This window comes from Ranitomeya imitator, chromosome 3, assembly GCF_032444005.1.
Source record: "Ranitomeya imitator isolate aRanImi1 chromosome 3, aRanImi1.pri, whole genome shotgun sequence".
NCBI lineage: Eukaryota > Metazoa > Chordata > Amphibia > Anura > Dendrobatidae > Ranitomeya > Ranitomeya imitator.
This window is the reverse complement of record NC_091284.1, coordinates 779,920,778-779,943,896: the sequence shown is the minus strand read 5'-3', so window position 1 is coordinate 779,943,896 and position 23,119 is coordinate 779,920,778. Positions and strand designations below refer to the sequence as shown.

Sequence of the window (23,119 nt, the reverse complement as noted above, 5' to 3'; positions counted from 1 at the left end):
AAAATGCATCAGGCTTGTTTAGATGGTCTTTTACACACTTCTGAAATTGAACTTCCATGAAGGCCATATTTGTGCATGTGTCTCTGAACAGTAGATTAATGTACCACAACTCTAGAGTCTGCATGGGTTCTGATATACCTTTCTAGCAGTCCTACGAGCAGCTCTCACTGAAATTTTGCTTGGTCTTCCAGACCTTATCTTGACCTCCACTGTTCCTGTTAACTGAAATTTAAACTGAAGAAAGGGTAACTTGAAAATGCTTTGCCACCTTCTTAATATGTTCTCCTGCTTTGTGGGCAGCCACCATTTTCAGAGCGCTAGGCAGCTGCTTAGAACAACTCATGACTGCTATGTTTTGGCACAAGGTTAGAGGAGGCTGGATTTTTATACTGCGCACACAAATCTCCAAGGGTGCCCAAACTTTTCCTACGGCCCATTTTCCTTTTTGTAATTTGTAAAATGTAAAAAATGACATTCTAAATTTTTTTGTTTGACTAACTTTAGGCCTTTCAGAGATTTAGATGTCATGTAATCTTCAACTTGTTTAACTTGTTCACAATAACAGTTATTTTTAACCAGGGGTGCTCAAACATTTACATATTACTGTATCACCTTTACAGTTACCGCCTATGTAACATGATACAATACACAATCCAATAGGCCTCATTCACACGTCTGTTTTTCACGTATATGTGTACACCGTTTCTTTTAATGTGCAGGATACTGAAACATAACAGTCCATGGCCCTTTTTAGATGTCCGTTTAAATGGCGTAACATCAGAGACATCTCAAAGTTTGGTTTGATATGAAGACTACACAAAACAACTCAAGTAAAGGGGTCCAAGAAAGAGCCGTCAGCATCTTGATGTCATCCTAGTGCTGGACAGTTTTCACAAGACGTTTTAAAAAATCCTCTGCGCTGGATTTTTCTTTGCCTACTACAAATACAGATGACGCGTAGTTGCATAGTTTTTAAGGTTGAAGGTAGACATAAATCCATCAGGTTCAACCTATAGTGTTGTGAATTCTGTTGTCGAACTCCCTCCTGTGGTCATGAGTGCTACTTCGGCGAGTTCTATCTATGGGCTCCCTCTGGTGGCTATGAGTGAAGATGCTGCTTCTGAGGTTCCTTACACAGGTGACGTGGGTTGTCCTTTGGTTGGCTGCTCTATTTAACTCCTCTCAGATCGTTACTCCATGCCAGCTGTCAATGTTTTTGCATTTGTTCAGTTCGCTCCTGGATCTCTCTGGTGACCTGCCTTCTCCTGCAGAAGCTAAGTTCCTGATAGTCATTATTTGTTCACTGTTTTCTTGCCCAGCTGGTTTTCATGATTTTGTCTTGCTAGCTGGAAGCTCTGGGATGCAGAGTGGTCCCTCCGCACCGTGAGTCGGTGCGGAGGTCTTTTTTGCACACTCTGCGTGGTCTTTTGTAGGTTTTTGTGCTGATCGCAAAGTTACCTTTCCTAGCCTCTGTCTATTTAGTAAGTCTGGCCTCCCTTTGCTGAAACCTGTTTCATCTCTGCGTTTGTGACTTTCATCTTTACTCACAGTCAATATATGTGGGGGCTTCCTTTACCTTTGGGGAATTTCTCTGAGGCAAGGTAGGCTTTATTTTCTTTCTCTAGGGCTAGATAGTTCTTAGGCTGTGACGAGGCGCCTAGGTCTGGTCAGGAGCGCTCCACGGCTATTTTTAGTGTGTGTGATAGGTTTAGGGCTTGCGGTCAGCAGAGCTCCCACATCCCAGAGCTCGTCCTGTATGAGGTTTAACTATCAGGTCATTCCGGGTGCTCCTAACCACCAGGTCATAACACTATAGCCTAATATAAAACCTAAACCGACCATAAAAAATATAATATTACAGGTCGTGGGTAGTAGATTTTGGATATGGCAACTAGTCTGATTACCATATCTGTAGTCGGGAAGGAGGTTTTCCCCTAATATGGGGCAATTGGCATCTTCCTTATGGGATGATTTTTCCCTTTTTCTGGATCAACATATTAGGCTATAGTATAGAAAACAATAACCCCAAAGATAATAAACACCCCTAATTAATGTTAGAAAACCTACAGCGACCATAAAGGGAACATAGACCAAAAACATGAATATGTTGACAGTGTTTATTAGATACAAGAATACACTCAACAATATAGAGAATTATTTAACAACAAAAATAAAAAATTTTAGTGAATCAACCATTATAACATCATGTGACAGTGTTCTATAATCTCAGTGTTCTTACTATAAAAAAATATATAATCTCACTGCTCTTACAGTAAATAATCCATGATCTCACTGCTCTTATAGTAAAGAATCCATGATCTCACTGCTCTTATAGTAAATAATCCATGATCTCACTGCTATTATAGTAAAGAATCCATGATCTCACTGCTATTATAGTAAAGAATCCATGATCTCACTGCTATTATAGTAAATAATCCATGATCTCACTGCTCTAACAGTAAAGAATCCATGATCTCACTGCTATTATAGTAAAGAATCCATGATCTCACTGCTCTTACAGTAAAGAATCCATGATCTCACTGCTCTTATAGTAAAGAATCCATGATCTCACTGCTATTATAGTAAAGAATCCATGATATCACTGCTATTATAGTAAAAAATCCATGATCTCACTGCTCTTACAGTAAAGAATCCATGATCTCACTGCTATTATAGTAAAGAATCCATGATCTCACTGCTCTTACAGTAAAGAATCCATGATCTCACTGCTCTTATAGTAAAGAATCCATGATCTCACTGCTATTATAGTAAAGAATCCATGATATCACTGCTATTATAGTAAAAAATCCATCATCTCACTGCTCTTATAGTAAAGAATCCATGATCTCACTGCTATTATAGTAAAGAATCCATGATCTCACTGATATTATAGTAAAGAATCCATGATCTCACTGCTATTATAGTAAATAATCCATCATCTCACTGCTCTTATAGTAAAGAATCCATGATCTCACTGCTTGTACAGTAAAAAAACCATGATCTCACTGCTCTTACAGCAAAGAATCCATGATCTCACTGCTCTTACAGTAAAGGATCCATAATATCACTGCTATTATAGTAAAGAATCCATACTTACTGCTCTTATAGTAAAGAATCCATAATCTCACTGCTCTTATAGTAAAGAATCCATGATCTCACTGCTCTTATAGTAAACAATCCATAATTTTACTGTTCATACAGTAAAGACTCCATAATCTCACTGCTCATACAGTAAAGAATCCATGATCTCACTGCTCTTACAGTAAATAATCCATGATCTCACTGCTCTCACAGTAAAGGATCCATAATCTCACTGCTACTATAGTAAAGAATCCATACTTACTGCTCTTATAGTAAAGAATCCATAATCTCACTGCTCTTATAGTAAATAATCCATGATCTCACTGCTCTTATAGTAAAGAATCCATGATCTTGCTGCTACTATAGTAAAGACTCCATAATCTCACTGCTCGTACAGTAAATAATCTATAAACTCAATGCTTTTACAGTAAAGAATCCATAATCTCACTGCTCTTACAGTAAAGAATACATGATCTCACTGCTTGTACAGTAAAGAATCCATAATCTCACTACTACTATAGTACAGAATCCATAATCTCACTGCTCTTACAGTAAAGAATCCATAATCTCACTGCTCGTACAGAAAAGAATCCATAATCTCACTGCTCATACAGTAAAGAATCTGAATCCGATTGATGATGAAACATTTTTCTTCTAGACGTAGAGGATGCCCGCCTGTCACTGTTGAAAGCCTAGATGTAAACAGATCATTATACAGATCTCTGTGCTGTCCCTTCATATATTTGTGCATTGTAATAAGATTGCCCCTGAGCCTTCATATTTTCCAAACTGAATAACCCCAAGTCTGATAACCTGTGTGGCTGTCTACCCATTCCCTCAGTAACTTTTAGTCATGCTTTTTTACCCCCATATGAATGGTAAAAACTTACAAAGATGGATGAAAATAAGTTACAGTTCACTGGTAAAAAAAAAAAATGTCCTAATTTTTAAGAGAAGAAAAACTACATGACAACGGTTAAACGCGCGTCGAGGTGTTTTTCTGGGGTCCGTAAAAAGTAAAATAGTATTGAGTGATCAGTCCTGTCAACGATCACTGCATAGCTGAGGTTTATATTGTAATGGCATGTCTTTTTCCATAAGAGATGAAAAACTAACATATGAATTTGGCCTAATAATAAGGGCATTTTGTAATTATGCAAATTATAGCTGCCATGAGTCCTCCATGAACCTGTGCTCCCCCTTATAGGTTAGAAAAAGACGGCCCCCATTCCTCAGGACTTCTTGTGCTGTTTCAGTAAGACCACCTTTACCATACACTCTTATGGGATGGCCCCACCAGACAACGACAACTGCTAATGAAGAGCTGCCCTTTACTGGGTGGACGTGGCCCCGCTAGTTATTACATTGCCGACCATTTAAACACTTAGCTCTCCCATTCAGACAAGGGGAGAACCCAGGTATAAGGTGGCAATCCCTACATATTTTATAGCATATTTTGGTACAACCCCTTTAATTAAACCTAAAAGTCTTCACTTCAACTACATCTCAGTTGTTTCATTTTAAATACAAAATAGCGTCATCCGGACCTGATATCACGAAGATCCATCACTGGCCAAATATTCCTGGACCAAAGCGTACGAGATATCTGTATTGCCCAGTCAGTTCCGGCACCCACACACAACGTGCAAGGTAATACAGATATAACAGGAAAGTGCCAAGACAGCAATACACATCATGCCAGGCTGTACAGGTGCAATACTATAGTGCCAGGTCACTACTGCACCCATACATAATATACCAGATGGTACAGGTGTAGTGCCTGCACTCTCATATATCTGTACCACCTTACTATTGTAACATGGCAGTACACCTGTACTATATGGTATATTGTATCTGGGTGCAGGCAGTGACTTGGCACAAGAAATCTGTTATACTAGATTGTGGCATGATTCTAACGCATGGGGTATTCTAGAATATGCATGTCCCCGTAGTATATGGACAATGATGATTCCAGAATTCGCGGCAGACTGTGCCCGTCGCTGATTGGTCGAGGCAACCTTTATGACATCATCGTCACCATGGCAACCATTATGACATCTACGTCGATACTGTGCCCGTCGCTGATTGGTCGAGGCGAATTCACGGCAGACTGTGCCCGTCGCTGATTGGTCGAGGCAACCTTTATGACATCATCGTCGCCATGGCAACCATTATGACATCTACGTCGATACTGTGCCCGTCGCTGATTGGTCGAGGCGAATTCGCGGCAGACTGTGCCCGTCGCTGATTGGTCGAGGCAACCTTTATGACATCATCGTCGCCATGGCAACCATTATGACATCTACGTCGATACTGTGCCCGTCGCTGATTGGTCGAGGCGAATTCGCGGCAGACTGTGCCCGTCGCTGATTGGTCGAGGCAACCTTTATGACATCATCGTCGCCATGGCAACCATTATGACATCTACGTCGATACTGTGCCCGTCGCTGATTGGTCGAGGCGAATTCGCGGCAGACTGTGCCCGTCGCTGATTGGTCGAGGCAACCTTTATGACATCATCGTCGCCATGGCAAGCATTATGACATCTACGTCGATACTGTGCCCGTTGCTAATTGGTCGAGGCGAATTCACGGCAGACTGTGCCCGTCGCTGATTGGTCGAGGCAACCTTTATGACATCATCGTCGCCATGCTGTGCCCGTCGCTGATTGGTCGAGGCCTAGCGGCCTCGACCAATCAGAGACGCGGGATTTCCAGGGCAGACAGACAGAAAAACCCTTAGACAATTATATATATAGATTTGTACCACCTGGTAAGTTGTAACAGACTTCATGTGCCAAGTCACTGTCTGCACCCATATACAATATACCATGTAGTACAGGTGTACTGCCATGTTACAATAGTCAGGTGGTAAAGATATAACATGTGTAGTACCAAGTCACTGTCTGCACCCATATACAATATACCATGTAGTACAAGTGTACTGCCATGTTACAATAGCCAGATGGTACAGATATAACATGTGTAGTACCAAGTCACTGTCTGCACCCATACACAATATACCATGTAGTACAGGTGTAGTATAAGACGTTCAGTGCCAGGTCATAAAATATATAACATGATATTACATTTATAACATGACATGTGCTCAATAACTACATAACACATACACAACATGCACACGTATATGCCATTCTCTGTGCCAGGGCACTAACACACAGGTGATACATGGCTGCCATGTACAGTGCCAGGTCCCAGGCTCTCACAATCAGTGGGGGAACCTGGCATCTTCCATGGTGGCAAGTGGGCACATAGATGCCACCGCACAGCGCCAAAGACAGATTTACTACTAAAAAGTCACTGGAGACCCAATCACCAGAGGAGTAAGAAATAATTGTAAGAATAACAATAATTAAAAAAATATAAATCTAATAATAAATAATTATACAACTACTACTAATAATAATAACAACAGCAATAATAATAATAGTAATAATAACAATAATAATAATAATAATAATAATATTATAATTCCACAACTAATATTAATAATAACAATAATAATAGCAAAAAAACAATACAAGTAATAAAAGCAGTAATAATAATATTAAAATCATAATAATAATAATAATAATAAAAACAATAAAAATAATTGTAGTAATGATAATAATAACAATAGAAATAATAGTAATAACAATCTTATAATTCCACATCTAACACTAATAATAACAATAATAACAATAAAAAAAACAATACAAATAATAGTAGCAGTAATAATAATATTGAAAATCATAATAACAATAATCAAAAAACAATAAAAATAATAGTACTGATGATAATAGCAATAGAAATAATAATAGTAATAACAATATTATAATTCCACATCTGTTACCAATAATAACAGTAACAATTACACATAATAAATATTAATCCTAATGCTAGATAATAATGCACTAATAACCCAGTAAGGCTGGGCGGGTGTGCGCGGCCGGTGCCGGGTGTTCCGGGCTCTGCGCCCCTCACCTGGTGCCCGGGTCCTGACAAGGAGATGGTGTCGGACTGTAGACTCATCCCCAGAGGAATGCCGGGGCTGACGGGGCTTCATCCAGGCAACTTTTCCCAGCCCTGTGCTGCCCGGGTGTCATGTGCTGCCCGGGTGTCAGGGTGCCATGTGCTGCCCGGGTGTCAGGGTGCCCTGTGCTGCCCGGGTGTCAGGGTGCCATGTGCTGCCCGGGTGTCAGGGTGCCATGTGCTGCCCGGGTGTCAGGCGCTGCCCGGGTGTCAGGTGCTGCCCGGGTGTCAGGCGCTGCCCTCCTCCAGCCGGTTCCGTTCCTCTCAGCTGTAAGCGGCGGTTCTGAGCCAGGACAGGAGTGCGGCGGCGGTGGAGGCTCTGGAGGCTGGCACACGGCGCACGCCCGGACACCTGTATCCTCCTCCTCCTCCAGCAGAGGGCTGAGTGCCCGCACATCACGTGACTGGCAGTTGGCGACAACATCTGGAGGGGATTCACCGAGGGTAACCCCCCTGCCACAGCTCTGCCGGGAGTGTGCCTGTGACTGACTGTGCGTGCGACTGAGTGTGCCTGTGACTGAGTGTGCGTGCGACTGACTGTGCGTGCGACTGAGTGTGCCTGTGACTGAGTGTGCGTGCGACTGACTGTGCGTGCGACTGAGTGTGCCTGTGACTGAGTGCCTGCGACTGACTGTGCGTGCGACTGAGTGTGCCTGTGACTGAGTGTGCGTGCGACTGACTGTGCGTGCGACTGAGTGTGCCTGTGACTGAGTGTGCCTGCGACTGACTGCGTGCGACTGAGTGTGCCTGTGACTGAGTGCCTGCGACTGACTGTGCGTGCGACTGAGTGTGCCTGTGACTGAGTGTGCGTGCGACTGACTGTGCGTGCGACTGAGTGTGCCTGTGACTGAGTGCCTGCAACTGACTGTGCGTGCGACTGAGTGTGCCTGCGACTGACTGTGCGTGCGACTGAGTGTGCCTGTGACTGAGTGCCTGCGACTGACTGTGCGTGCGACTGAGTGTGCCTGTGACTGAGTGTGCGTGCGACTGAGTGTGCCTGTGACTGAGTGTGCGTGCGACTGACTGTGCGTGCGACTGAGTGTGCCTGTGACTGAGTGTGCCTGCGACTGACTGCGTGCGACTGAGTGTGCCTGTGACTGAGTGCCTGCGACTGACTGTGCGTGCGACTGAGTGTGCCTGTGACTGAGTGTGCGTGCGACTGACTGTGCGTGCGACTGAGTGTGCCTGTGACTGAGTGTGCGTGCGACTGACTGTGCGTGCGACTGAGTGTGCCTGTGACTGAGTGCCTGCGACTGACTGTGCGTGCGACTGAGTGTGCCTGTGACTGAGTGTGCGTGCGACTGACTGTGCGTGCGACTGAGTGTGCCTGTGACTGAGTGTGCCTGCGACTGACTGCGTGCGACTGAGTGTGCCTGTGACTGAGTGCCTGCGACTGACTGTGCGTGCGACTGAGTGTGCCTGTGACTGAGTGTGCGTGCGACTGACTGTGCGTGCGACTGAGTGTGCCTGTGACTGAGTGCCTGCAACTGACTGTGCGTGCGACTGAGTGTGCCTGCGACTGACTGTGCGTGCGACTGAGTGTGCCTGTGACTGAGTGCCTGCGACTGACTGTGCGTGCGACTGAGTGTGCCTGTGACTGAGTGTGCGTGCGACTGAGTGTGCCTGTGACTGAGTGTGCGTGCGACTGACTGTGCGTGCGACTGAGTGTGCCTGTGACTGAGTGTGCCTGCGACTGACTGCGTGCGACTGAGTGTGCCTGTGACTGAGTGCCTGCGACTGACTGTGCGTGCGACTGAGTGTGCCTGTGACTGAGTGTGCGTGCGACTGACTGTGCGTGCGACTGAGTGTGCCTGTGACTGAGTGCCTGCAACTGACTGTGCGTGCGACTGAGTGTGCCTGCGACTGACTGTGCGTGCGACTGAGTGTGCCTGTGACTGAGTGCCTGCGACTGACTGTGCGTGCGACTGAGTGTGCCTGTGACTGAGTGTGCGTGCGACTGAGTGTGCCTGTGACTGAGTGCCTGCGACTGAGTGTGCCTGTGACTGAGTGTGCCTGCGACTGACTGTGCGTGCGACTGAGTGGGCGTGCGACTGAGTGTGCGTGCGACTGAGTGTGCCTGTGACTGAGTGCCTGCAACTGACTGTGCGTGCGACTGAGTGTGCCTGCGACTGACTGTGCGTGCGACTGAGTGTGCCTGTGACTGAGTGCCTGCGACTGAGTGTGCCTGTGACTGAGTGTGCCTGCGACTGACTGTGCGTGCGACTGAGTGTGCCTGTGACTGAGTGCCTGCGACTGAGTGTGCGTGCGACTGAGTGGGCGTGCGACTGAGTGTGCGTGCGACTGAGTGTGCCTGCGACTGAGTGTGCGTGCGACTGAGTGTGCCTGTGACTGAGTGTGCCTGTGACTGAGTGTGCCTGCGACTGACTGTGCGTGCGACTGAGTGTGCCTGTGACTGAGTGCCTGCGACTGAGTGTGCCTGCGACTGAGTGTGCCTGCGACTGAGTGTGCCTGCGACTGAGTGTGCGTGCGACTGAGTGTGCGTGCGACTGAGTATGTCTGCGACTGAGTGTGCGTGCGACTGAGTGTGCCTGCGACTGAGTGTGCCTGCGACTGAGTGTGCCTGCGACTGAGTGTGCCTGCGACTGACTGTGCGTGCGACTGAGTGTGCGTGCGACTGAGTGTGCCTGTGACTGAGTGTGCCTGTGACTGAGTGTGCGTGCGACTGAGTGTGCCTGCGACTGAGTGTGCCTGTGACTGAGTGTGCCTGTGACTGAGTGTGCGTGCGACTGAGTGTGCGTGCGACTGAGTGTGCGTGCGACTGAGTGTGCCTGTGACTGAGTGTGCGTGCGACTGAGTGTGCGTGCGACTGAGTGTGCGTGCGACTGAGTGTGCGTGCGACTGAGTGTGCCTGTGACTGAGTGTGCCTGTGACTGAGTGTGCCTGTGACTGAGTGTGCGTGCGAGCAGCAGCAACTGAGACACAGACTAGAGAGAGGTAGATACATAGATAATAGGTAGATAATATATGATCGCTATATAATGGATAGATAGGACATAGATAATATGGAGCATTATATGGGGTCCATTATACTGTATGGTGCAATATATGAGGCCCATTATACTGTATGGAGCATTATATGGGGTCCATTATTCTGTATGGAGCAATATATGGGGTCCATTATTCTGTATGGAGCAATATATGGGGTCCATTATTATGTATGGAGCAATATATGGGGTCCATTGTTCTGTATGGAGGAATATATGGGGCTCGTTATTCTGTACTAGATGGTAGCCTGATTCAAACGCATCAGGTATTTTAGAATATTACAATAAATACAAAGAATTCGGCTGGCCGGGTGCAACTAATTAGCGAAGCGTGGTTCAAATCCCGGGCCAATTCGCATCCAGAGTGCGCCTGTCGCTGATTGTTCGCGGCCGGCCACGTAGTATATAACACAGATCACGTAGTATATGACAGCCCACGCAGTATATAACACAGCCCATGTAGTGTATAACACAGCCCACCAGTGGCGCATCTAGGGGGGGGGGGCAGCAGGGGCAGCCGGCAGGGGGGCGCAGTCGGGCCGCCTAATTTGGCGGTCCGCAATGTCTCCCCCGGCGGCTGCATTCTGCCGCCCCCCGGATTGAGAGTCGGCTGTTCTCTGTGCCGACTGTCAAGCTGACAGCCGACACAGAGAAGCGGAAGCTCGCTGGCTCTCAACATGTGCGGACATACCGCATGTGCAGCCTGTGCGGCTGCACCGGGATCCGGCGGAGATGGAGGGGGGCCCCTGCAGGGTGGTTGTGACGTGCAGGGAGAAATCCCTGCAGCTTTGCTGCCGACAAGAGAAAATATCAGCGGAGCTGCAGCGATCTGTCTTCCTGCCTGCGCTTCCTCTCACACAGGCAGCGCCGCTGGATGACGTCATCATTCAGCGGCCGGCTGTGTCAGAGGAAGGCGATGAGATGCTGCTGCAGAGCGTGTGGAGAGGTGAGAGGTTTTGTGTGTGTGTATATATAGAGGTGCTGTGTGTGTATATATATAGGTGCTGTGTGTGTGTGTGTATATATAGAGGTGCTGTGTGTGTGTATATATAGAGGTGCTGTGTGTGTGTGTCTGTATAGAGAGGTGCTGTGTGTATATATATATATATATATAGAGGTGAGGTGCTGTGTGTGTGTCGTGCGTGTGTGTATATAGGTGAGAGGTGCTGTGTGTGTGCATGCGTAGCGCTGCGGGTGAATATGCAGAGAGGTAAATGGTTTTGTGTGTGTATGGGGAGGAGAGGCTGGGGCTGACGGGGAGAGGGCAATAATTGGGATGGAGGGGGAGGAGGAAATGATGGATGTGGTGGAATGGGCAATAATGGAGGTGGAATGGGCATTGATGGTGGGGGAGGCAATGATGGAGGTGGAAATTGGAATGGGCAATAATGGTGGTGGGGGGAGAATACAATGATGGTGGGGAGGAGGAAAGCATGGAGGTGGTGGAAAGGGCAATAATGAGGGGGGAAGAAATGATGGAGGTGGTAGAATGGACAAGGATGGTGGAGGTGGAAAGCACACTGATGATATTGGAGGGGGAGAAAATGATGGAGGTGGTGGAATGGGCAAGTATGGTGATGGCGGCGGAAAGGACAATGATGATGGTGGTGGAAAGGGCAATGATGTAGATGGTGGGGGAAGAGAAAATGATGGATGTGGTGGAAAAGGCAAAGTAGGAAATGATGGAGGTGGTGGAATGGGCAATGATGGGAGTGCTGGGGAAGGAGGAAATGATGGAGGTTGTGGAATGGGAAATTATGGGGTGGTGGGGGAGAAAGCAATGATACTCGTGGTGGAGAAGGCAAAGATGGAAGTGGTGAAGAGAGCAATGATGGGGTGGAGTAGAGGAAAATAATGGGCATATATGAGGAAACAGTACAGGAGAATGGGGGGCATGTATGAGGAAACAGTAATGGGAATAGGGGGCATGTATGAGGAAACAGTACATGGAATGGGGGGCATGTATGAGGAAACAGTACGGGGGAATTGGGGGCATGTATCAGGAAACAGTACTGGGGAATAGGGGGCATGTATGAGGAAACAGTACTGGGGAATGGTGGGCATATCTGAGGAAACAGTATGGGGGATGGGTGCAGTCAGTATGAGGAGCGAACGGGGGAATGTATGTGGACACAGTATGAGTAGCGATGTGAAAAATGTATAAGGACAGTACGGGGAGTGAGGGTGATGGGATGTGTGCAGACACAGTATGGGGAGTCAGGTGAGCAGGCAATGTACAAAGTGAGGGGGAAATATATGAGGAGACAGTATGGTGAACAGGGGGATGTGAGAGGAGACAGTATGAGGAGGGATGGGAATAGTGTGAGGAGACAGTATGGGGGGAGAAAAGTGATTGGGCACAGAATAGAAACTGGGTAGTGGGGGCCTAGCATGGAGGGACAGTGTAAGGGCACAGCCAGGAGGGGACAGTATACCATGGAGGGGGAGTGTGATGAGAGTACAGTATAAATACTGGGCCCTATAGGGGGACACAATGTGAGAGGACAGTGTGAAGAGGGGGCCGGTATGGAAAGGAGAGATCAGTGTGAAGAGCATGTACCATAAGAGGGACAGTGTGGGGGTCATATTTTGTGCAGACAATATAGTGAGGGGCAATTTTTTTATTCAGGAGCATTATGACACTAGTATCTTTAAGGGTATCGTGTAGAGATTTTCTGCAAAAGAGCGGAGAAGATGGAGGTTTGCAGCGATGAACTGTGGATGAGAAAACTCATCATGGGGTCTGGACAAGATGAAGAAAAGAAGGAGATCGGCTCCAGAGACGACGTCATTTATAAGGTACCTGGATGTAAATGTTATTTGTGATACTAACTCTCATGTTTTTATTTATAGCAAATAGATTAATGGCTGCACTCAAAATTAATCTGTGCTAGAGCAAGGAAATGTGTGATACATGAAATGGGAATAGCATAATGGCTTGTGAAATATATGAAAAAACACATGAGATTCTTATGCACCAGTTCAGATTAGATTGCTGTTCGGTCAGTTTTTCTATATTTACTATGTACTATTTTTTTCTGACTTGAACGCCCCGCCCTTCACCATGCTGTGATTTTAACTACATCCAAACACAGTTGGTTCTGAGCTTCCTATATAAGCAGGCTTTACCACGTTATTAGCCATAGGTAAGTGTTCACACTAGGCAGTCAGCTCAGGTACCCATCCGTTCTGAGATTACCTTGACGATTGGTGGATGGGCTCACAACTTTTGGCCAAATCTTGTGCTAAGAATCTCATGTGTTATTTCATATATTTCACAAGCCATTATGCTATTCCCATTTCATGTATCGCACATTTCCTTGCTCTAGCACAGATTAATTTTGAGTGCAGCCATTAATCTATTTGCTATATGACTTTTTTGGTTATGCACCAGTTCAGATTAGATTGCTGTTCGGTCAGTTTTTCTATATTTACTATGTGTTTTTATTTATGTTAGGAGCATTAAAGGGGATGTCCATCTTTGTAATGAGTCTGCAGTCATTCTTTGTGACTGCAGACTTCTGACTTCCCAGAGCACAAACTGCACGCTGTCAGGAATCTGTTCTACTGGCGATTTACATACATGCAGTCACGTACTGACTAGACATGTGTGGCCTCACTCAATGAAAATGAACTGAGCGAGGCCGGGCACGTCTAGTCAGAATGTGGTCAGAATTATACAAATCACATGCTTGTGCTGACATGACTGTCCACCTGCAAGGGAGAATCCTAAAAGTGTGCAGTGCATTAGTTGTGAGAATTCAGAAGCTGCGATCTCAGGATTCAGCTCTGCAGGTTCCAGTAGTCGTCACATGGACACTTCACTCATATGCGATTTTCATACTTATGGTCCTGTGACAACGAGCTTCTCTTCTGCTTCTCTCAGTTTTTCACTGAATATTGAGAGCATTAGGGAGAGAGGCTCGTTGGTACATGAGCAAGTGTGCAAATCGCATATGTCCTGGGGGGGGGGGGGGGGGGGGGTGCGCTAAAATGAATTCTTGCCCTGGGTGCCAGAAATCCTAGATACACCTCTGCAGCCCAAGTAGTGTATAACACAGCCACGTAGTATATAACACAGCTCACGTAGTATATTGCACAGCCACGTAGTATGTACCACAGCCCATGTAGTATATTGCACAGCCCACGTATATTGCACAGCCACGTAGTATATTGCACAGCCCACATAGTATAGAGCACAGCCACGCAGTATATTACACAGCCACATAGTATATTACACAGCCCACATAGTATATAGCACAGTGACGTAGTATATAACAGCCCACGCAGTATATAACACAGCCAACGTAGTGTATAACACAGCCCACGTAGTGTATAACACAGCCACGTAGTATATAACACAGCCCAAGTAGTATATTGCACAGCCACGTAGTATGTAGCACAGCCCACGTAGTATATTGAACAGCCACGTAGTATATTGCACAGCCCACATAGTATATTGCACAGCCACATAGTATATTGCACAGGCACGTAGTATATTGCACAGCCACGTAGTATATAGCACAGCCCACGCAGTATATAGCACAGGCCACGCAGTATATTACACAGCCACGTAGTATATTATACAGCCCACATAGTATATAGCACAGCCACGTATTATATTGCACAGCCGACGTACTATATAACACAGCCAAGGCAGTATATAACACTGCCCACGTAGTATATAACACAGCCCACACAGTATATAACACTGCCCACGTAGTATATAACACATCCCACACAGTATATAACACTGCCCACGTAGTATATAACACAGCCCACGCAGTATATAACACAGCCCACGCAGTATATAACACTGCCCACGTAGTATATAACACAGCCCATGCAGTATATAACACAGCCCACGCAGTATATAACACTGCCCACGTAGTATATAACAGCCCAAGCAGTATATAGCAATGTGGGCACCATATCCCTGTTAAAAAAAGAATTAAAATAAAAAATAGTTATATACTCACCCTCCGACAGCCCTCAGATCCATCCCAGGCCTTTCCCGCTCCTCGCGCGCCGCTCCGGTCCCAAACAGCAATAACACGTGATGATGTAGCGGTCTCGCGAGCCCGCCTCGTCATCTCCGGTCATTGCCGCAATGCATTATTGCGACGGGAGCGGCGCCCGAGGAGCCGGAAAGGCCTGGGCTGGATCCGGGGGCCGTCGGAGGGTGAGTATATAATGATTTTTTTATTTTTTTAATTATTTTTTAACATTACATGTTTTTACTATTGATGCTGCATAGGCAGCATCAATAGTAAAAAGTTGGTCACACAGAGGGTTAATGGCAGCGTTAATGGACTGCCTTACACCGCGTTATGCCGCGGTGTAAGGCAGTCCTTTTAATGCTATGTGGGAGCTGACTGGGGGAAAGTATGGAGTGGGCGGCCATTTCGCGGCCGGACTGTGCCCATCGCCAGCTGGCCGCGACCAATCAGTGACGCGGGATTTCCGTGACAGACAGACAGAAAGACAGACAGAAAGACGGAAGTGACCTTTAGACAATTATATAGTAGATGGAGCATTATATGGGGCCACTATACTGTATGGAGCAATTTTTGGGGCCACTATACTGTATGGAGCAATATATGGGGCTCGCTATTCTGTATGGAGCAATATATGGGGCTCGTTATTCTGTATGGAGCAATATATGGGGCTCGTTATTCTGTATGGAGCATAAATTGTAGATTGTAAGCTCCCACAAGCAGGGTCGTCTTATTGTGCTTTAATTATTGTATTGTTAACGTTGTTAATTATGACTTGCATTTGAAACTGTAAAGCGATGCGGAATATGTTGGCGCTATATAAAGATTATTATTATTAATATTATTATTATTATATGGGGCCACTATACTGTATGGAGCAATATATTGGGTCCATTATACTGTATGGAGCAATATATGGGGCTCATTATACTGTATGGAGCAATATATGGGGTCACTATACTGTATGTAGCAATATATGGGGTCCACTATACTTTATGGAGCAATATATGGGGTCCATTATTCTGTATGTAGCAATATATGGGGCACATTATACTGTATGGAGCAATATATGGGGCACATTATACTGTATGGAGCATTATATGGGGTCCATTATGCTGTATGGAGCAATATATGGTGCTCATTATTCTGTATGGAGCAATATATGGGGCCACTATACTGTATGGAACAATATATGGGGTCCATTATACTGTATGGAGCAATATATGGGGCTCATTATAGTGTATGAAGCATTATATAGGGTCCATTATTCTATATAGAGCATTATATGGGGCTCATTGTTCTGTATGGCGCAATATATGGGGCTCATTATTCTGTATGGAGCAATATATAGGGCCACTATACTGTATAGAGCAATATATGGGGTCCATTATACTGTATAGAGCAATATATGGGGCTCATTATTCTGTATAGAGCATTATATGGGGTCTATTATTCTGTATGGAGCAATATATGGGGCTCATTATTCTGTATGTGTGGTGCCCCAGGGTCCTGGTCATCACAGTAGCATTGCTTTCCTCACGGGGAGTGTGATGTTACGCTTGAAGGCAAGAAGGGATAACTGCATCCAGGTACCACAAACACATTCACACTCCAAGCCACCAGGGGGAGCTTTTGATCCTACTTGCTAGGTGACTCCCCATATATATATAACTGGTCGTCTGTAGGGAAAGTGAGGGAGTTCCAGGAAGGTCCAGTCAGGAGACGGACTGGATCAGTCTGAGGCAGCAGGTTTTTACGGAGCTGTGGAGTCGCAGTGCTCCTGGAATGAGACATAAAGAAAGCCGAATACATTGCAGAGAGCGTACAGGAGAGCAAAGCACAGGAGAGAATACCAGGGGGAGACCATCCCCGAGCAGGCTGCCTCCTTCTGAGGCGCAGAGACCGGTAGCCGGAACATCGAGGGTGTAAGGACCTCTATGGCTTACATCAGAAACCGGCAGGACAGCTGAACTCCAAGTTACCTGTCTGACCTAACACCCAGGAGGCACGGTGGCACCCCTCAGAGGCCGGGGCATGCTAGAGTCCCTATAAACAGCCTCAAGCCACCAGTCATATGGGTTATGTCCTATCCTTCCCGGGGGACAAAGAGAGAGATAACATCTGTGAGGACCTTATGTGGAGCTTTGAGCTGTAAGGGACTACAGCACCACAGAGCTAGAGGAAGGCTTTTGATTTCCACCTGGATAAGGGAGCTCCTAACTTGCATTCAAGCCGGCCTGACCCAGCCTGTCCTGTGATCTGGTGCTCTGGACTGCGGATGCTGAAGTCTTCAGTAAACCAAGGTAAAGAGACTGCAAACCTGTGTCCTCATTCTTTACTGCACTCCTCACCATCTTCCATGTACACACTGGGAGCCCTGGGGATATACTTCAGCTGTGGGAAGTTATACCATCTAGCTGCCATAACATCACCCCAGAGGACCCCTTAAAGCAGCGTCGGTCCCCACTGACCGAATACCACAGGTGGCGTCACGAACACAACTTTATTCCCTTTATAGACCTTTTCCTTTTACATGGGCGCCCTGGGCCACGGACCGGGTCGCCACCGTGACAACCCCCAGTGAACTGCAGGACCCGGTACCGAGTACCCCACGGCCCTGGCGGGGCGACCCATCTTGGCATCACGAACAGGATGGACTGACCAAGCAAATTGGGTCATGTGCAACTAAAAGACTGTGCTTGAACTGTGCTATATTGAAAGACTGTTTACTGTGATTTACCGCCAAAAATTGCTGCCAAAACTGCCTCCATTAGAGCACCATGTGTCGTGCAGGAGGAGTGGGACGTGTTGTCGTGGGCGGAACATGTAAAAACAGCGCGAAAGTAGTACCGCCCCCCACAAGTATTACTATGTCCAAAGGATATGTCCATCAACAAAAGAGATCCGCCTCCTAGTCTGGGATGGAGAGGGAAGGAGCAGTGACCGCCCAGAACAGGAAGACGTCAAAGCAGACCTGGTTGGCAAGATGGCGAGCGGAGGTCTCACGGAGGAGGGGGAGAAAGCCCGCACCTACTTTGACCAATTGGAGGAGGAAAATGTCCTGTCGTCACCGATGGACCCAGAGGTTCTCGGCGCGGTGGAGGAGTTATGCCATCAGCTCTGGCGCTCCTGGTACCGCGCAGCTGCAAACATCAGCAAGCAGCAGCGCAGACGACCCCTGGAGCCAAAGCCTGCTGGCAGCGGAAGGGACTGGCATCGGAGACACCGTGGCAGCAGGTAGGACCACCAACCCTGCCCCGGTAGCTGAGGAAACCCTCCTAGTGCCTATAGACTCCCCGCCACCGCCACCACCACCCGGCCTGGTGTGTAGCCACCTAGAGTGGGAGTGACCCTGGGAGACCCTGCAGAGCCATGACACCCCGCTGAAACCGACAAATAAGACCGTAAATATCCAGGGAGAATGGGTAAACTTCCGGTGGAAGCATACCACCACTGACCTGATCGGGTTCCCCGGGGAGGCCCAAGCGGAAGGGGAGCAGGTGGAGGTCATCAGCCAAGAGGAGTATCGCCAGCAGCAGACGCTCAAACGGGAGCAGGAAGAAAGGGGCAGGAGCTCCGGTGCCAAGCTGCAAAGGAGAAAGACCTGCAGGCTAAAGCCCGAACCAGGAAGGGAAGCCATGAGGACAGGGGCCTGCGGAGACAAGGTACCGTGGTGACATTCCGCCTCAAAGCTGGGTGGGGGTTTATTAAAGAACCTGACCTTTATCCGGAGGTATTCAACACCAGGCGTGATGTGGAGGCGCACCTAATAGAGGGACACCCGGACAGGGACCTCTATCCCGGTGACTGTGTGACCTACACTAGACACGGGGGAGACAAAGGGTGGTATACCCTATACGTACACTGATGTGTACCGAAGGTTCTGGAATCTTCCACTCACGACCTTGAGCCATCACCACCAGTGGCTCCACGTTGCCCGCCAACGCCATCAACTGGCCAGTTGACTTCTAAATCCATTCCTCACAGAGCACCAGTCATCCTGTGCTCCAGATGTACCAGAACTGTCATTGAGCAGAAATCCGTGGGCATTCAAGCTCCAATCCGAAGCGTGGATGTGCTCTATGTGTTACCCGGTAGCCGCCCACCTCCGCAGGGGCTACCTTGGTCAATGCCACAATTAAAGTAAAAATCTGAAAACAACTGTAAATAGTTAAGTTAACTCTTTTGCTACAAGTTTCTAAAATGACTGTTGCTGTTCACAAGTCCATTAATCCTGACCAGGGTTTCTACTTAAAGGGGTCCACATTAAAAGGCATCCGCTGTTGCAGAGTTCATCCATTTAAAGAACTGTAAATCATGAACTGAGCATGATCAAAAACTATCCATTGTAAATAGTTTCTTAAAGGTGCTTCCTACTGGTTTTACAAAGGAGCTTTTAAAAAGACTGCTCCAACTTTACAGTGCAAGTTGCTTTGCTTTACAGAGACCTGAAGAAAAACCTGTTTGGCGCGGCACGATTCCAGGTCTGGATACATGCCTTGTAGCCCGCCCAAACCAACGTTGAGGGTTAATGACGGGTCCATCGCATCGTTGCTGCTGTTCTAAAGTTAATGATTAACTTGAGTATTAATTGCACTGCCTCGGTATTGAAAGACTTGAATGTTGATAGAAAGTTAATATATTAAAGAGTTATTATAGTGAATAAAAATAAAATTGAGATTTGAACTTAGATAGTATTGTATGCAGATAGTTATGAAGATATCTTGTGATGCACTTTGAAATGATATAGTGAGCCCGTGGGGGTTGATTGAAAGTTTTGCACTTGAATAAAGAAAATGGTTGTTTTGCACTTTGAAGCCTTAAGATAGTATACCCGCAGCGGGTAATAGCATTTCATAGTTAGTTATCATACTGTTTTCTATTCTCAAAAGTATGTATACAATGTAAATAGTTATTGTAACATTCAAGTGTTCTCACCTCCCATAAAGGAGGTGAGAACACTTGATTTGTTTTATAAGATTATAGCATTTCAAGAATTGTATGTCTTTTTGCTAATCTGTATTGTTGTTGTTCTTTTCCCAGTCCGGGAGTACTGGATGTAACGGGCAGGGGGGGGGGGCGTGTGGCGCCCCAGGGTCCTAGTCGTCACAGTAGCATTGCTTTCCTCACGGGGAGTGTGATGTTACGCTTGAACGCAAGAAGCGATAACTGCAACCAGGTACCACAAACATGCAACACATTCACACTCCAGGCCACCAGGGGGAGCTTTTGATCCTACTTGCTAGGTGACTCCCCATATATATATAGCTGGTAGTCTGTAGGGAAAGTGAGTTCCAGGAAGGTCCAGTCAGGAGACGGACTGGATCAGTCTGAGGCAGCAGAAGGTTTTTACGGAGCTGTGGAGTCGCAGTGCTCCTGGAAAGAGACATAAAAAAAGCCGAATACATTGCAGAGAACGTGCAGGAGAGCAAAGCACAGGAGAGAATACCAGGGGGAGACCAGCCCCGAGCAGGTTGCCTCTTTCTGAGGCGCAAAGACTGGTCGTCGGAATACCGAGGGTGTAAGGACCTCTATGGCTTACATCAGAGACTCACAGGACAGCTGAACTCCAAGTTACCTGTCTGACCTAACACCCAGGAGGCACGGTGGCACCCCTCAGAGGCCGGGGCGTGCTAGAGTCCCTATAAACAGCCTCAAGCCACCAGTTATATGGGTTATGTCCTATCCTACCCGGGGGACAGAGAGAAAGATAACATCTGTGAGGACCTTATTTGGAGCTGTAAGCCGTAAGGGACTACAACATGGTGCCAGAGGAAGGCTTTTGATTTCCACCTGGGTAAGGGGACTCCTAACTTGCCTTCAAGCCGGCCTGACCCTGGCTGCCCTGTGATCTGGTGCTCTGGACTGCGGATGCTGAAGTCTTCAGTAAACTGTGTCCTCATTTTTTACTGCACTCCTCACCATCTTCCATCTACACTCCGGGAGCCCTGGGGATATACTTCAGCTGTGGGAAGTTATACCATCTAGCTGCCATAACATCACCCCAGAGGACCCCTTAAAGCAGCGTCAGTCCCCACTGACTGAATACCACAGGTGGCGTCACCTGTCGCCACCGTGACACCCCCCTGTGAACTGCAGGACTCGGTACCGAGTACCCCACAGCCCAGGCGGGGCGACTCATATGGTGCAATATATGGGACCACTATACTGTTTAGAGCAATATATGGAGTCCTTTTTCTGTATGGGGCAATATATGGGGCTCATTATTCTGTATGGAGCAATATATGGGGTCCATTATACTTTATGGAGCAATAAATGGGGTCCATTATTCTGTATGGAGCATTATATGGGGTCCATTATTCTGTATGGAGCAATATGTGGAGCACATTCTGTATGGAGCAATATATGAGGTCACTATACTGTATGGAGCAATATATGGGGTCCATTATACGGTATGGAGCAATATATGGGGCTCATTATTCTGTATGGAGCAATATATCAGGTCCATTACACGGTATGGAGCAATTTATGGGTGTTAGGGCTAGCGGAACGCACCAAATAATTAGAGAGAAGGTATGAGGTGTGTTCGCAGCCCGGGGTCCATCGTGCAGAGATGGAACGTGCTGCTGAGTAATGACGGACTATATGTCGTACAATGTGGATACACACATGGGTTAACTTCACCCTGTATGAAGGAAGCGAACCCTGTTGCGTAACAGGGCCGCGGTACCGCACAAAGCGCAAGCAAGGAATCACTGAACTCTATCCCAGGACACAGGATTAGAGTTCATGTAGACCTCTTGCGCTCAACACCACAATTGGGGTATCAGAGTAACTGAGAAAGTAACTTAAATGCACAAGAGTGCGTGCTGTACCACTCTGGAGGACACCACTAACCACCCAGAGTTGGGTCAGGAAAGCACTCCTAAGAGCGCACAGCGTCACACTGGCGGTCACAGCAATTATACGCTGTTTCATGTGTTATTGTGCTGATAGCTCAGCCGGGCGCTAGATAGCAGACATCCACCTTACGCGAGCAGTCATACACAATGGAGGGGATAATTAAAGAATGATTTGCACTAATCAACACACACACGTTTTCAAATGTACACTAGCGCATGGCTGAGCAGCCATGCAAACTTTTTATAGCGGCAGTGCTACAAGACCTTCCAGATGGACCAATAGGAGCCGCAACAGGACCTGAGCATGTGACCCCCCGACCTCCAATGGGAGGCCGTCCCGTGGGCATGCTCAGTATGAGAAAAGCAGGACTTGCTCCCAGAAAGACCCACTCGCTGCTGATCACTGCTGGCTACAAAGGCAGAGCCTGGAAGGGCAGCAGTAACCAGTTGTCCAGTATCAGCCTGACGCTGGGACCGACGTCTCTGCTGAGCAGGCTCCACTGCGGCTGGAGAAGAATGGGAGACCGCAGCGGAGATGGTTCGAGATTCCCCCTGTGCAGAGGCAGGAACTCGACACCTAACATTACCCCCCCTCCTTGGGCCTCACTACGCTCGAAGGCAGCAATGAGCTGTGGAGCTCAAATGTGCTCAGCAGGCTCCCAGGACCTGTCATCTGAGCCATAACCCTTCCAATCCACCAAATAGCGTTCACCTCATAATCGTCCATAGACGAACCTGATGTCCCGGCAGATAACTCGGAAAACCGGGACATGTGTACGTGCTTTAAGAGGGACACATGAAAGGTGTCGGTGATACCAAGGCGTGGAGGAAGGGCCAGATGGTTGACCACAGGATTAACCTGTTCGAGGACCTTGAAGGGACCCAAGTAGCGAAGTGCAAACTTTGTGGATTCAACTCGCAGCCTGATTTTACGGGCGGAGAGCCACACTAAATTGCCAGGAGCAAAGGTTGGAGCGGGGCGCCGATGTGCATCGGCAGATGACCTCATTCTCTCCTTGGAGGCCCGGATGGCATCCTGAGTGCAGTCCCAAATGTCTCGTGGCCCAGTCTGCCACCCTAGAGTCAGCGAAAGTCACTGGCATAGGCACAGGAACCCGCGGATGCTGGCCGTAGTTAAGGAG

At 47.3% G+C, this 23,119-nt stretch overlaps 1 protein-coding gene across 1 annotated transcript in view; it reads right to left on the bottom strand.

The window, feature by feature from the left end:
* SGCG (sarcoglycan gamma) overlaps nt 1-7,457 on the bottom strand; it is a 352,842-nt gene extending 345,385 nt beyond the window's left edge. Inside the window, exon 1 of the mRNA XM_069759118.1 lies at nt 7,065-7,457. Within this exon, the coding sequence (XP_069615219.1) occupies nt 7,065-7,112 (48 nt within the window). The 5' untranslated portion in view covers nt 7,113-7,457. The remainder of the gene's footprint in view (nt 1-7,064) is intronic.
* Between the last annotated feature and the right edge of the window lie 15,662 nt (nt 7,458-23,119).